Genomic DNA, 16168 nt, shown 5'->3' with positions numbered 1-16168 from the left:
TGTTTCTTAACGACTTACCTGGCTAAATAAAGGTTGGATAAATTCACGGTTGTCAATTGAGTACAAAGGGTTTTACTAATTTAGGTAAGTCCTAATGTTGCATCCAGTAGCATTGCATTTAATTGTTGTGGAGTAATAAAAGTTGTAGGAATTCAATTGCTGACTTTTATTTAGAAAGAGCGACTCTTCGTGCACTACTGCTTGACATTTACTGCGCTTTATGGGTAATGTAGTGTTCAGTCCAGCTGTTATTGACTTCCACAGAGCTTAGTTTATCTCCTCTTCGGGATAAAGGTATTACGCTCTGAACACACCGACTGTAACATTGCGCAAAATAATATGCAGCATTTTCTAGATATGTGTGCAACAAAACTTGAACATTCACCTTCTGCTACCATTTCTGTCAACCCGTTTACACATACACTTTGACGAATACGTTCGATAAATCCAACGTATGCACCACACAGACACCACACAGAACGGACACAACGCAAAGGCAAAAGCAGCTGTATCACATTTTCACATGAATGTACTTCTGGTGGACCGAAACGCACTGTATCACATTTTCTAAACCCACAGGGGCAACATCGCGAGACTTCCGGGAACGCTTCCTTAACAGACCAAGCAGGGGTTTGGGATTTGAGAAGTCAAAGAGAGAAGTGAAAAATGCTTCCTTAGTTGTTATTTTCTCGAAATCTAAAGGCACAACCTAGATTCGAGCCAATGTCTTAAGTAGTTGAACATGTTATTATTCCAACGTCGTGAAAGTGACAAACTGACACGTTTTGTTATTTTTTTCGTCAAAAACAACTTTATATCTAAGGAACAACATTGATTTGACGGCCTGCACATGGGATAGATAGACGACCGGTGACGTGTTTTTTACGCGTGAGCTTTGCTAGCCAACGGAGCAATGACATCGCTTGTACAAGTGTGATCGGGGATTTCTATTGGAGAAGCAGTTTTAGCCTATCTTCATACTGTACTGTCATTGACTGTATCCTTCTAAATGATGCGTGGAAAAACTATAATAGTGACTGGTGCCAACAGTGGCATAGGTAAAGCCACAACAGTTGAACTAGTGAGGCGCGGGGGTCGTGTGATCATGGCTTGCAGGGACATGAAGAGGACTGAGGAAGCGGCACAGGAGATAAGACTGGAGACAGGTCCAGATTCGGGAGAACTCCTAATCAAACACCTGGACCTCGCATCACTGAAATCCGTGCACAGTTTCTGCGAAGACATCATCAAGGTAATCTGTCAATTCAGGCTGTGAGATGAGATCTGAATCTGGTCAAGCTAGCTAGCTAGCTAACTGTTTTTAGCATAGCATACGTAGCTACTAACTTAGCTAGCTAGCCATGTTTCGTACTTCATATTTAGCTAGCTTACATAGCACTGTAGCTAACTAGCTACAGTGGGGGAAAAAAGTATTTAGTCAGCCACCAATTGTGCAAGTTCTCCCACTTAAAAAGATGAGAGGCCTGTAATTTTCATCATAGGTACATGTCAACTATGACAGACACATTGTAGGATTTTTAATGAATTATTTGCAAATTATGGTGGAAAATAAGTATTTGGTCACCTACAAACAAGCAAGATTTCTGGCTCTCACAGACCTGTAACTTCTTCTTTAAGAGGCTCTTCTGTCCTCCACTCGTTACCTGTATTAATGGCACCTGTTTGAACTTGTTATCAGTATAAAAGACACCTGTCCACAACCTCAAACAGTCACACTCCAAACTCCACTATGGCCAAGACCAAAGAGCTGTCAAAGGACACCAGAAACAAAATTGTAGACCTGCACCAGGCTGGGAAGACTGAATCTGCAATAGGTAAGCAGCTTGGTTTGAAGAAATCAACTGTGGGAGCAATTATTAGGAAATGGAAGACATACAAGACCACAAGCAGTTAGGAAAGCAAAGGCTAACTTTTTCAAACAGAAATTTGCATCCTGTAGCACTAACTCCAAAAAGTTTTGGGACACTGTAAAGTCCATGGAAAATAAGAGCACTTCCTCCCAGCTGCCCACTGCACTGAGGCTAGGAAACACTATCACCACCGATAAATCTACAATAATCGAGAATTTCAACAAGCATTTTGCTACGGCTGGCCATGCTTTCCACCTGGCTACCACTACCCCGGCCACCAGCTCTGCACCCTCCGCTGCAACTTGCCCATGCCCCCCCCCGCTTCTCCTTCACACAAATCCAGACAGCTGATGTTCTAAAAGAGCTGCAAAATCTGGACCCCTACAAATCATCTGGGCTAGACAATCTGGACCCTTTCTTTCTAAAACTAGCCGCCGAAATTGTCGCAACCCCTATTACTAGCCTGTTCAACCTCTCTTTCGTAACGTCTGAGATCCCCAGAGATTGGAAAGCTGCCGCGGTCATCCCCCTCTTCAAAGGGGGTGACACTCTAGATCCAAACTGTTACAGACCCATATCCATCCTGCCCTGCCTTTCAAAAGTTTTTGAAAGCCAAGTCAACAAACAGATCACCGACCATTTCGAATCCCACCGTACCTTCTCCGCTATGCAATCCGGTTTCCGAGCTGGTCATGGGTGCACTTCAGCCACGCTCAAGGTCCTAAACGATATTATAACCGCGATCGATAATAGACAGTACTGTGCAGCCGTTTTCATTGACCTGGCCAAGGCTTTCGACTCTGTCAACCACCACATTCTTATTGGCAGACTAAATAGCCTTGGTTTCTCAACAGAGCATATGAGCGGAGTGGAGCGGGAGCGAGCGTGGAGCGTGAGCGGACGGATTTTGAACAGAGCGCAGAGCGGCATTTTTAAAAGGACGGAGCGTCGCCCTATGTCCCGCTCCAATTTCGCTCGCTCACACCACAAGTCTGAAGCATGCTCAAGCCTGACCCAGAATCCATCTGTTTAATTTAATTTGTGTCGTCCATGAATTTGTATTTTATAGAGCGAGAGGAGCAGCAGCAGCAACAAGAGAAAAGGGTTGAGGAATTCAAAAGTTTATTCACTGCACGCAAAGGCCCAACCATAACAAGGGAGAGAAAAAGAGAGCTGGATGTAGCATTTTTTGAAATGATTTTCATGGACTATGAACCGCTGAGTAAAGGAGAACGCGAAGGGATGCAACACTTCGCCAGCGCAGCTCAACCGGGCTACACTCCCCCAAGAAACTATGATAAATCAGTACTTTACTTTGTCAAATTTACATCTGAGATGCCCCATTCACATGCTTCAGCTGGCGATCAAAAACGCCGTTAACAAGCACGACAACATTAATAGGCTGTTAGTGAAAGTCGGGCACCTGGTGAAAAGTGTACGCAAGAGCACAGAGGAAACCGACCAATTAGGTGTCCGCCCCACAAATGCCTGCGCCATTCGATGGAGCAGCCAGCTGCGGATGATTCAGTCGTTCATCCGGTTGTTCCAAAAAGACCCGTTATGGTAAAACAAACTCAAGTCTAATGTTGCTAACATCACCCTGAATCAAGTACGGCAGCTGACGCACCTTGTCAGTGTGCTGACACCACTAGCAGACCTCACAGACAAAATGCAGAAGGAGCTGGGGAACCTGGGGATGATCCTCCCTGCTGTCACAGAAATCAAATCCCTGCTCACCGATTACACTCACGCTGCACTTCCAATGGGCATCGCTGCTTTTGCAGAAACATTGGCAAACAACGTGTCAATTCGCTATGGAATATACTATACTGATTAACATCTCATTTTAGCGTCAGTGTTAGATCCCCGTTTCAAGACAGAATGGATAATCCGAGATGAGTCTGTATGCAACAAATTCGGGGAGATAAAGTAAGGCTGTGGTTTAAGCTAAAAGTGAAATACATGCAGATTTTGTTCCTTTTTTGGAGTGAGCGGGGGGCGATTTGAGTGGAGCGCGATGCAAACTGCGTTGAGCGCTGAGCGATAATGAGCGGACTGGCCTGATGTGGCTTTGAGCGGGGGGAGCGGAGGGGTGAACAGCTCCGTGAGCGAGGAGCTGAGATTCTCACCGCTCCACTCCGCTCATATGCTCTGTTTCTCAAATGACTGCCTCGCCTGGTTCACCAACTACTTCTCAGATAGAGTTCAATGTGTCAAATCGGAGGGCCTGTTGTCTGGACCTATGGCAGTCTCTATGGGGGTGCCACAGGGTTCAATTCTTGGGCCGACTCTTTTCTCTGTGTATATCAATGACGTCGCTCTTGCTGCTGGTGACTCTCAGATCCACCTCTACGCAGACGACACCATTTTGTATACATCTGGCCCTTCATTGGACACTGTGTTAACAAACCTCCAAACGAGCTTCAATTCCATACAACACTCCTTCAGTAGCCTCCAACTGCTCTTAAACACTAGTAAAACTAAATGCATGCTCTTCAACCGAACGCTGCTTGCACCCGCGCACCCGACTAGAATCACTACTCTCGACGGGTCTGACCTAGAGTATGTGGACAACTACAAATATCTAGGTGTCTGGTTAGACTGTAAACTCTCCTTCCAGACTCACATTAAGAATCTCCAATCCAAAGTTAAATCTAGAATCGGTTTCCTATTTCGCAACAAAGCCTCCTTCACTCATGCTGCCAAACATGCCCTCGTAAAACTGACTATCCTACCGATCCTTGACTTCAGCGATGTCATTTACAAAATAGCCTCCAACACTCTACTCAGCAAATTGGATGTTGTATATCACAGTGCCATCCGTTTTGTCTCCAAAGCCCCATATAATACCCACCACTGTGACCTGTACGCTCTTGTTGGCTGGTCCTCACTACATATTCGTCGCCAAACCCACTGGCTCCAGGCCATCTATAAATCACTGCTAGGCAAATCCCCGCCTTATCTTAGCTCATTGGTCACCATAGCAACACCCACCCGTAGTCTGCGCTCCAGCGGGTATATCTCACTGGTCATCCCCAAAGCCAACACCTCCTTTGGCCGCAATTCCTTCCAGTTCTCTGCTGCCAATGACTGGAACAAATTGCAAAAATCTCTGAAGCTGGAGACACTTATCTCCCTCACTAACTTTAAGCATCAGTTGTCAGAGCACCTTACCGATCACTGCACCTGTACACAGCCCATCTGAAATTAGCCCGCCCAACTACCTCATCCCTATATTGTTATTTATTTTGCTCATTTGTACCCCAGTATCTCTATTTGCACATCATCTCTTGCACATCTATCATTCCAGTGTTAATACTAATTGTAATTATTTTGCACTATAGCCTATTTTATTGCCTTACCTCCATAACTTGCTAAATTTTCACACTGTATATTATATGTATTTCTGTTGTATTTTTGACTTTGTTTTGTTTTACCCCATATGTAACTCTGTGTTGTTGTTTTTTATCGCACTGCTTTGCTTTATCTTGGCCAGGTCGCAGTTGTAAATGAGAACTTGTTCTCAACTGGTTTACCTGGTTAAATAAAGGTGAAATAAATAAATAAATAAAATAAAAAACTGATAATCTCCCTCGATCTGGGGCTCCACGCAAGATCTCACCCCGTGGGGTCAAAATGATCACAAGAACGGTGAGCAAAAATCCGAGAACCACACGGGGGGACCTAGTGAATGACCTGCAGAGAGCTGGGACCAAAGTAACAAAGCCTACCATCAGTAACACACTACGCCGCCAGGGACTCAAATCCTGCAGTGCCAGACGTGTCCCCCTGCTTAAGCCAGTACATGTCCAGGCCCGTCTGAAGTTTGCTAGAGTGCATTTGGATGATCCAGAAGAGGATTGGGAGAATGTCATATGGTCAGATGAAACCAAAATATAACTTTTTGGTAAAAACTCAACTCGTCGTGTTTGGAGGACAAAGAATGCTGAGTTGCATCCAAAGAACACCATACCTACTGTGAAGCATGGGGGTGGAAACATCATGCTTTGGGGCTGTTTTTCTGCAAAGGGACCAGGACGACTGATCCGTGTAAAGGAAAGAATGAATGGGGCCATGTATCGTGAGATTTTGAGTGAAAACCTCCTTCCATCAGCAAGGGCATTGAAGATGAAACGTGGCTGGGTCTTTCAGCATGACAATGATCCCAAACACACCGCCCGGGCAACGAAGGAGTGGCTTCGTAAGAAGCATTTCAAGGTCCTGGAGTGGCCTAGCCAGTCTCCAGATCTCAACCCCATAGAAAATCTTTGGAGGGAGTTGAAAGTCCGTGTTGCCCAGCGACAGCCCCAAAACATCACTGCTCTAGAGGAGATCTGCATGGAGGAATGGGCCAAAATACCAGCAACAGTGTGTGAAAACCTTGTGAAGACTTACAGAAAACGTTTGACCTGTGTCATTGCCAACAAAGGGTATATAACAATGTTTTGTTATTGACCAAATACTTATTTTCCACCATAATTTTCAAATAAATTCATAAAAAATCCTACAATGTGATTTTCTGGATTTTCTTTTTCTCATTTTGTCTGTCATAGTTGACGTGTACCTATGATGAAAATTACAGGCCTCTCTCATCTTTTTAAGTGGGAGAACTTGCACAATTGGTGGCTGACTAAATACTTTTTTCCCCCACTGTATATGGCTCTGCTTTTCTTGAACAAACTATTTCTCTCATTGATTGAGACAGGTGGGTGTCATCATGACATTTCTATGGGCTATAGTAGTAAAGGCCAAATTTCTATATTTTTATTTTTTTATACCTAAAGGGGCCTAAAATTCAAAATAAAATAGCAAACGATCCATGGTATGACCATCTTAAAACAATTCCATATGTTAGCTTAGGCGAACAAATTATGTGCTACTCTTAATGTTACCTACCTAATAATTCCTATCAGCCAGCTTGAACCGTAATAATGGTCTGACTAGGTGACATTTTGAATAGTTTTGATGATAAATATAAATATACATTATTTAATAGAAATTGATGATAAAAAGACTGTGGGGGCTGTTTTGTTAGACTTCAGTGTGGCTTTTGACATTATCGATCATAGTCTGCCGCTGGAAAAACATCTGTGTTATGGCTTTATACCCGCTGCTATTCACCTTATTTTCAAAGGAAATATGGGCGGGGTCTGTTTAGGTGTTTTTGTGGGGGACTTCCGGTTAAGCACTTCTAGCCAATAGTTCGCAGCTAGCTAACTAACTCGGTATCGCTTCTCACAACTTTCCAAACATGGATTGACGCACAACAGGTTTTTTTTTATGTTCGGTAAGGGGATACCAGAATAACTGGCAGAAACTGAAGCTGTGGAACAGGAGTGTTTTGACCACCAAACTTTTTTTGAGGAGCGAGTGCAGTTGTGAGGCGCCTTTTGATTTGCACCCACCTCCTAAGGACGAGGAGTCTCTTCGGGCTTTGGCTCAAAGCATTTAAACTTGAAGAAACCACCAAACCGACCCTATGTGTGTTCCTATCACTTGGTGGACAAAAGGCAGACTGAAGCGCATCCCTGAGAAGTGGCTGGGCTATGATTCTCCAGTACAGACCAGAAGGCGACATCTCATCAGATCAGGACATCAACACATACAGGTAGCTGTTAGCTAGCTGCTACTCGCTGGCTATCGTCACAGATGGGTGTCCTGAATCAGGCAGAAGTTAGCTAGCTTAGCTAATTGTGTTACTAGTTGGTAGCCACTCCTAAGTCCTAACATACTGTAGCTAGCTAACTGTTGCCTAGCTTATTCACTTAGCTGGCTAGCTTGAGGGCAGCCCATCTGATAGTGTTGCCAGCTAACTAGCCTAGCTAGGTAGTCCCTACATTGTTAGCTATCCAACAACTTCTGTCTGACAATGTCTCCCCCATGCCATGATGATCCCCATCATTGCTGGCATGCCACTGGTGATGCTCATGCTTTTTTATTTCCTAACCATGACCAGTAGGCTGTCTGTGTATTTTATTGTGTTAAACTTGTGGTCTCTCTTATGTTTGTTTGACAGATGAAGACAACTGTGGTGATGCAGAGTCTGATCCGAGTGCCGGTGCCAATGCCACCGCAGCATAAAGATGCTGATACTCAATGGGAGGTTCCAGCACTGATTGATCACAGCTACGTGTCAGGAGAACCCGTCAACAAGCCCACTCGTATCATCGACTGCCCTGAAACCACTCTTCAGAAAGCCCACAATCTGAAACCACTCTTCAGAAAGCCCACAATCTGAAACCACTCTTCAGAAAGCCCACAATCTGAAACCACTCTTCAGAAAGCCCACAATCTGAAACCACTCTTCAGAAAGCCCACAATCTGAAACCACTCTTCAGAAAGCCCACAATCTGAAACCACTCTTCAGAAAGCCCACAATCTGAAACCACTCTTCAGAAAGCCCACAATCTCGATTCCAGAGGGGAGTCATACAGCCACTATTATTCCAGCAATACTCTCAAGTATTTGGTTTCCATTGCTCCATGTGGACTCGTTATGTTCAGTTCTCCTGCAGATGCAGTGACAAGTTCATCACCCAAAACTCTGGTTTCCTGGAATACCTTAGGCCTGGCGATGAAGTTATGACAGACGGGGGCTTCACCCTCGGAGATCTGCTGTATGAGAGGAAGGTAATCCTTGCCATACCAGCCTTCACTCAGAAAGGAGACCAGCTGTCTGACGAGGAAGTCACAAGCACGAGTAGGATGGCTAATGTACGTATACATGTTGAGAGAGTTATCAGACGACTCAAGGTGTTCAAAATCCTCTCCCAGACTGTTCCCATCAACCTGATGCACAAAATGGACAAAGTCCTTAGAATCTGTGAAGCACTTGTTAACATGCAGGGTGAGATCATCCATGAGGATGCCAAGTGAGCGGTGAGAATGTTCATACATGTGAAATGTAACTTTATACACTATAATTTCATCCACATGAGATACTGTGTGTATATATATCGTTTCCTATTTAATCAGAATCATTTTAATGTTCCTATATTAGAAATGTACTGTAACTTCGCCTGTTCCTGATAATTACAGGCATCCAATAGGTGATGCTATCATGCCTCCTTCAATCTATTTAAAATAAATTTTCTTCAACACCAAACTGTCTCTAACAGACCAAGAGGGAAGCCAACTGTTTATGAAGTGTCGCACTGTTTTCTTAATTAGTGCCCTTGAAAACCAAACCCAGAATCAAACTGAAAACACATTTGAAACCCTTAGACACGCCTCCTCTTCCTTCATTTCAAAATGTTAAGTGTCTAAGAAAATGTCAACAAAGTTGAATTTCAGTGTTTTTATTAACACAATAATTTGCCAAGTATAAGATGAATTACGGTATGCTCAGATAAGTTCATAAAGTGCCAAATGAAAAGAAACCTATACAAGGTACAATAAACATATTCATAAATCATAAGGAGTTATCCGTAGGCATTAGATAAACATGTAAGAAGCGATGTACAAGGCAAGATATATAAAAAAAAAAAAAAAAGAATTATGCAAATATAATCAGGTAAATGTGCATATGAAGAGAACTGTGCAAGACAAAAAAAACACCAATCAAGAGTTATGCTTAGATAATAATGTAGCGCTGACAGAGAGCTTTACAAGGCACAAAACATAGGAACTATTTAAAAACACAGAAGTATTAGGCCCCTAGATACCACATACAGTGGGGGAAAAAAGTATTTTGTCAGCCACCAATTGTGCAAGTTCTCCCACTTAAAAAGATGAGAGAGGCCTGTAATTTTCATCATAGGTACACGTCAACTATGACAGACAAATTGAGAATTTTTTTTCCAGAAAATCACATTGTAGGATTTTTAATGAATTTATTTGAAAATTATGGTGGAAAATAAGTATTTGGTCAATAACAAAAGTTTCTCAATACTTTGTTATATACCCTTTGTTGGCAATGACACAGGTCAAACATTTTCTGTAAGTCTTCACAAGGTTTTCACACACTGTTGCTGGTATTTTGGCCCATTCCTCCATGCAGATCTCCTCTAGAGCAGTGATGTTTTGGGGCTGTCGCTGGGCAACACAGACTTTCAACTCCCTCCAAAGATTTTCTATGGGGTTGAGATCTGGAGACTGGCTAGGCCACTCCAGGACCTTGAAATGCTTCTTACGAAGCCACTCCTTCGTTGCCCGGGCGGTGTGTTTGGGATCATTGTCATGCTGAAAGACCCAGCCACGTTTCATCTTCAATGCCCTTGCTGATGGAAGGAGGTTTTCACTCAAAATCTCACGATACATGGCCCCATTCATTCTTTCAGCATGACAATGATCCCAATGATATCAGTCGTCCTGGTCCCTTTGCAGAAAAACAGCCCCAAAGCATGATGTTTCCACCCCCATGCTTCTTGTATGTCTTCCATTTCCTAACAATTGCTCCCACAGTTGATTTCTTCAAACCAAGCTGCTTACCTATTGCAGATTCAGTCTTCCCAGCCTGGTGCAGGTCTACAATTTTGTTTCTGGTGTCCTTTGACAGCTCTTTGGTCTTGGCCATAGTGGAGTTTGGAGTGTGACTGTTTGAGGTTATGGACAGGTGTCTTTTATACTGATAACAAGTTCAAACAGGTGCCATTAATACAGGTAACGAGTGGAGGACAGAGGAGCCTCTTAAAGAAGAAGTTACAGGTCTGTGAGAGCCAGAAATCTTGCTTGTTTGTAGGTGACCAAATACTTATTTTCCACCATAATTTGCAAATAAATTCATTAAAAATCCTACAATGTGATTTTCTGGAAATCTTTTTCTCAATTTGTCTGTCATAGTTGACGTGTACCTATGATGAAAATTACAGGCCTCTCTCATCTTTTTAAGTGGGAGAACTTGCACAATTGGTGGCTGACTAAATACTTTTTTCCCCCACTGTAGATGAACATATTTGGAGCACAGAGTTAGTCTGCCTGACTGGAACTCATCTACTATCCTTGGCAGCATATGTGTGAAATAGAATACCTTCAGTTTAGGGATGACATCAGCACAGAACTTCACATCAAAAGGCACATCAGTAACAGCCTGCTGGGATGGAGCCCAGACAAGCAGTTTGCATCTCTCCAGTCCTGTGCAGAACATGCCCATTTGCACCTGCATGTAGTACCTACGGTCTCCATTAGGTGGAAGCTGAGGAACCCCATCCACCAGCTTCACATCGGTGAGTTTACCAGACGTTTGAAACGGATCTTGCTCAACCTTTTTGGAGCTAAATTCCGCTGCGTCCCCGAGTTCCACTGGCGTTGCTCATCTGTACAGGACACCCCTGTCAATCCTCCATACACAGCATTCTGCACCTTCAACGAAACACTACTGTTAGAATAGTCAATTACAGTACAGAACACTAGTTTACATGGTGTTCACAGCTGACTAGTGTACACAGTTTCCTTTTTAACTAGTAGTTTTAGGTTATGTTGGTAATTTCATATTTGATTGTAAAACTCACCTTGATTCTGTACCTACCTCATTGCCATTCGAGATTAGACTGATATACTTACACAATGAGTCATTGAAACCAAAAACCGTGTGTGCATGTTGTAATAGTTAACGTTATCAGTTCTGGTCAGTGATATGGTATCATCACAATTAGCTAGCTAGCTAAGCAACTAGCTAACGTCAAACGTATCAGTCATAGAAAGGGTTATGATAAACAAAAAAGCCAGCGAGCTAGCTACCTTCCATAGTATTGCAGCTGCATGACTGCAAGACTTCCCCTGCCCTGCAACACAAGAACTCCCTGCAGTCTCCATCGTGCCGACAGATGATACAAGAATCCAGACAGAATGATGGTGTGTTTTTCTCTGACTGGGCTGGACAGCTGCTGAGGAACACCAGGCTGTCATCCTCAAGACCGTGAATAAGCACCCGCCAACTTTGCCGCTGTGGAGGTATTAATATGCCTCTGTGCTTGTGTAGCTCCTCATCTCTGACCCACAGAGAGACAAGACAAAATAATTGAAGATGTTAGGTGATATTTGGCAATTTTTTCATATCGTCTTCCCACTCTTGAATAATCCGCGGATGTGGCACAGACTTGCCCATTCGACTTTGAAAGGTTTTTCTTGGTATGATCCCACAACATTTTGAGCTAGCTAGCTAACGTTCGCAAAATGTCAAGAACGCCACAACAGAAGTCCTCCACAAAACAGAACGTTCAGACATTGTTTTGTTTCCAGGTTCTTAAATAAGGTGAATGTTGTGGATAAAGAGTTACCTGTCTAACAGAACACAGAGGGTGTTCTTTAATGGAAGCCTCTCCAACATAATCCATGTAGAATCAGGAATTCCCCAGGGCAGCTGTCTAGGCACCTAACTTTTTTCAATCTTCACTTTGAGTAAAGCCAGTGTGTCTATGTATGCGGATGACTCAGCACTATACACGTCAGCTACTACAGTGACTGAAATGACTGCAACACTTAACAAAGAGCTGCAGTTAGTTTCAGAATGGGTGGCAAGGAATAAGTTAGCCCTAAATATTTCAAAAACTAAAAGCATTGTATTTGGGACAAATCATTCACTAAACCCTAAACCTCAACTAAATATTGTAATAAATCATGTGGAAATTGAGCAAGTTGAGGTGACTAAACTGCTTCATAAGATGGCGCCGGAGAAGATGGCTGCCGTTTTACAGCCCTCTAACCAATTTTACTATTATGTGTGTTTTTCACGTTATTTGTAATTTACTCTGTACGTAATGTTTCTGCCACCGTCTCTTATGACCAACAATAGCTTCTGGATATCAGGACAGCGATTACTCACCTCATATTGGACGAAGATTTTTCTTCAAGTCGGACACGAAGGATATTCTACAGACACCCAAAAAGGCCCAAATCCCCGTCATTCGCATGAGAAAGAGGCGGAGATATCGTGGACGTAGGTCTGGGTGCCTTGTAAGGATCAGACGGCGAGCGAGTAAACTGCCTCTTCCATCAATCCTATTAGCCAATGTTCAATCATTTGAAAACTAACTGACTATTTGCACTGTCTGATGCCTCCACACATTGACTCTGTACCAGTACCCCCTGTATATAGCCTCTGTACTGTTATTTTATTTTACTGCTGCTCTTTAATTATTTGCTATTGTTATTTTTTACTTAACACTTTTATTTTATTTTATTAAAACTGCATTGTTGGTTAAGGGTTTGTAAGTAAGCATTTCACTGTAATGTCTACACCTGTTGTATTTGGCGCATGTGGCAAATACAATTTTATTTGGAGTAACCCAGGATTGTAAACTGTCATGGTCAAAACATATTGATCCAAAAGTAGTTAAGATGGGAAGAAGTCTGTCCATAGAAAATCGTTGCTGTGCCTTAACAGCACTATCAACAAGGCAGGTCCTAAAGGCCCTAGTTTTGTCGCAGCTGGGCTACTGTTCAGTCGTGTGGTCAAGTGCCACAAAGAGGGACTTAGGAAATTGCAATAGGCTCAGAACAGGGCAGCACGGCTGGCCCTCGGATGTACACAGAGAGCTAATATTAATAATATGCATGTCAATCTCTCCTGGCTCAAAGTGGAGGAGAGATTGACTTCATCACTACTCGTATTTGTGAGCGGTATTGACATGTTGAATGCACCGAGCTGTCTGTTTAAACTACTGGCACACAGCTCAGACACCCATGCATACCCCACAAGACATGCCACCAGAGGTCTCTTCACAGTCCCCAAGTCCAGAACAGACTATGGGAGGCGCACAGTACTACATAGAGTCATGACTACATGGAACTCTATTCCACATCAAGTAACTGATGCAAGCAGTAAAATTAGATTTAAAAAAAGATAAAAATACACCTAATGGAACAGCAGGGACTGTGAAGAGACACAATCACAGGCACAGACACATGCATACACACACACAATATCATACGCACTATACACACACGTACACATGGATTTTGTGTTTTGGATATGTGGTAGTAGAGTAGTGGTTGAGGGCACACACTTAATGTGTGAATGCATTGCCTTGGCAGTAGCTAATGGGGATCCATAATCAATACAAATAGCTACTAGCTAACTTGTTTGCCAGAAGAGGAAGGGGTAAAACACCTTGCTAGCTAGCAATACATCTGTTGCAGAGAGCAGTAGAAGAAGGTGTCATCACAGGTACCATTTCACTGTACAATAACATTTGCATCACTCTAGAGCTCTACTATACATGCTTAGAAAAAAAGGTGCTATCTAGAACCTAAAAGTTTTTTTTTACTGTCCCCATAGGAGAACCCTTAGAAAAAAACGTGTTTGGTTCCATGTAGAACCCAAAAGGCTTCTACCTGGAAACAAAAAGGGTTCTCCTATGGGGACAGCCAAAGAAACCTTTTTGGAAGAGTTTGTCAAATCTGGGGCTTATTGCACATGCACTAATGTCATAAATAGCTACCTTACTTTAACTGTACCTATATAATAAAGCAGTGGTTCCCAGCCGCTTTCGGTTACTGAACCACCAACTGAATACCCCTTTGTGAAATTTACCAGTAGGCCTATGGTCTCATGAGTCTTCTTAAGTACCCCCTGTGGATAGGCCATGTACCCCCAGGGTACTAGTACCCCTTGTTTGGAACCACTAATAAAGCATACACACATCTATAAATATGGCATTACAGCAACACAGAGCATTATTAAATCTTGTAACCAATCTTATTTTTCTGTTTCTGTTTTCCAACAGGAAGAGCCCAGGATTGACGTGCTGATCAACAATGCAGGCATCTACCAGTGCCCCTATACCAAGACTGAGGACGGCTTCGAGATGCAGTTCGGGGTGAACCACCTCGGCCACTTCTTCCTCACCCACCTCCTCCTGGACCTCCTGAAGCGCTCTGCCCCCAGCCGCGTGGTTGTGGTCTCGTCCAAACTCTACAAGTACGGCGAGATCGACTTTGACGACCTGAACAGCGAACAGCGCTACGACAAAGCCTTCGCCTACGGCCGAAGCAAGCTAGCCAACCTCCTTTTCACCTGCGAGCTGGCCCGCCGCCTCGAGGGGACGGGGGTGGTGGTCAATGCCTTGACCCCGGGGATAGTGAGGACTAACCTGGGGAGGCATGTCAATATCCCGCTGCTGGCCAAGCCCCTGTGGGAGCTGGCATCCAGGGTCTTCTTCAAGAGCCCCGAGGAGGGGGCGCAGACCTCTGTCTACCTGGCCTGCTCGCCCGACGTGGAGGAGGTCCAGGGGAAGTGCTTTGCGGACTGCCAGGAGCAGAAACTTCTGCCCAAGGCTACGGACCAAGAGGTGGCCGGGAAACTTTGGGATATTAGTGAAGTCATGGTAGGCATAACCACGTGATAAATAATGTCTACCTTTCACTCTCCAAATATTAGACCTTGCCAATGTACTGCAGAGAACTGTGCCGTGGATGCCTGTTGCTATGCATTGTGGTTATATTGCCTTGACACAATTGTTTTTTACTGGTATGTTGTTATACCATGCCGTCAATTATAATAAAACTCTCTAAGTGAAGGGAGATTGTTGCTATGATCTCAAGCAGAACGTACCTGCATTTGATTCTGTGTGTGTGGTGTCAAGTCACACTGAAACATGCCATCACAATATGATACACTGTATTAACTGAAACATACCATCACAACATGATACACTGTATTAACTGAAACATACCATCACAACATGATACACTGGATTAACTGAAACATACCATCACAACATGATACACTGTATTAACTGAAACATACCATCACAACATGATACACTGGATTAACTGAAACATACCATCACAACATGATACACTGTATTAACTGAAACATACCATTTACAATATCAAATCAAAATAAAATGATACTGGTCACATACACAACAGTGCAGTAATACCTAACAAACAATACACACTACACTCCCCTTATTCTACACTGATTTGAAATGGATTTAACAAAGTGACCTCAATAAGGGTTCATAGCTTTCACCTGCGTTCACCTGGTCATGTCATGTTTTGTTCACTCAGTGTATAATGGTGTGTATGGACAGTATATGAATAGAAGTGGTGTGTACAGCAGTAGTTATATAGGATGAGCCTTAACTAGAATACAGTATATTCATAAGAAGTGGGTAAAACGGTATGTAAACATAATTAAAGTGACCAGTGTTCAATGACTCTACAGTCGTGGTCAAAAGTTTTGAGAATGACACAAATACTAATTTTCACAAAGTCTGCTGCCTCAGTTTTGATGATGGCAATTTGCAAATACTCCAGAATATCATGAAGAGAGCAAAGTCCCTCTTTGCCATGAAAATGAACTTAATCCCCAAAAAACTTTTCCACTGCATTTCAGCCCTGCCACAAAAGGAC

At 43.2% G+C, this 16168-nt stretch overlaps 1 protein-coding gene across 2 annotated transcripts; it reads left to right on the top strand.

Annotated features, from left to right (window-relative positions):
• The first annotated feature begins 617 nt into the window (after positions 1-617).
• rdh14a (retinol dehydrogenase 14a) lies at positions 618-15942 on the top strand. 2 transcript variants are annotated; one of them, XM_084182507.1, is made up of 2 exons: positions 618-1252; positions 14536-15942. In XM_084182507.1, the coding sequence occupies exons 1-2, from the start codon at positions 1010-1012 to the stop codon at positions 15151-15153; spliced, it is 861 nt and encodes a 286-aa protein (XP_084038633.1). In that variant the 5' UTR covers positions 618-1009; the 3' UTR covers positions 15154-15942. The 2 variants fall into 2 exon arrangements, with proteins under 2 accessions (XP_084038633.1, XP_084038632.1); XM_084182506.1 differs by lacking the exon at positions 618-1252 and adding an exon at positions 8165-8584.
• The last annotated feature ends 226 nt before the right edge of the window (positions 15943-16168 follow it).

This window comes from Coregonus lavaretus, assembly GCF_964263955.1.
Source record: "Coregonus lavaretus genome assembly, chromosome: 18".
In the NCBI taxonomy this organism is placed as follows: Eukaryota; Metazoa; Chordata; class Actinopteri; order Salmoniformes; family Salmonidae; genus Coregonus; species Coregonus lavaretus.
This window is presented reverse-complemented; position numbering and strand designations above follow the sequence as displayed.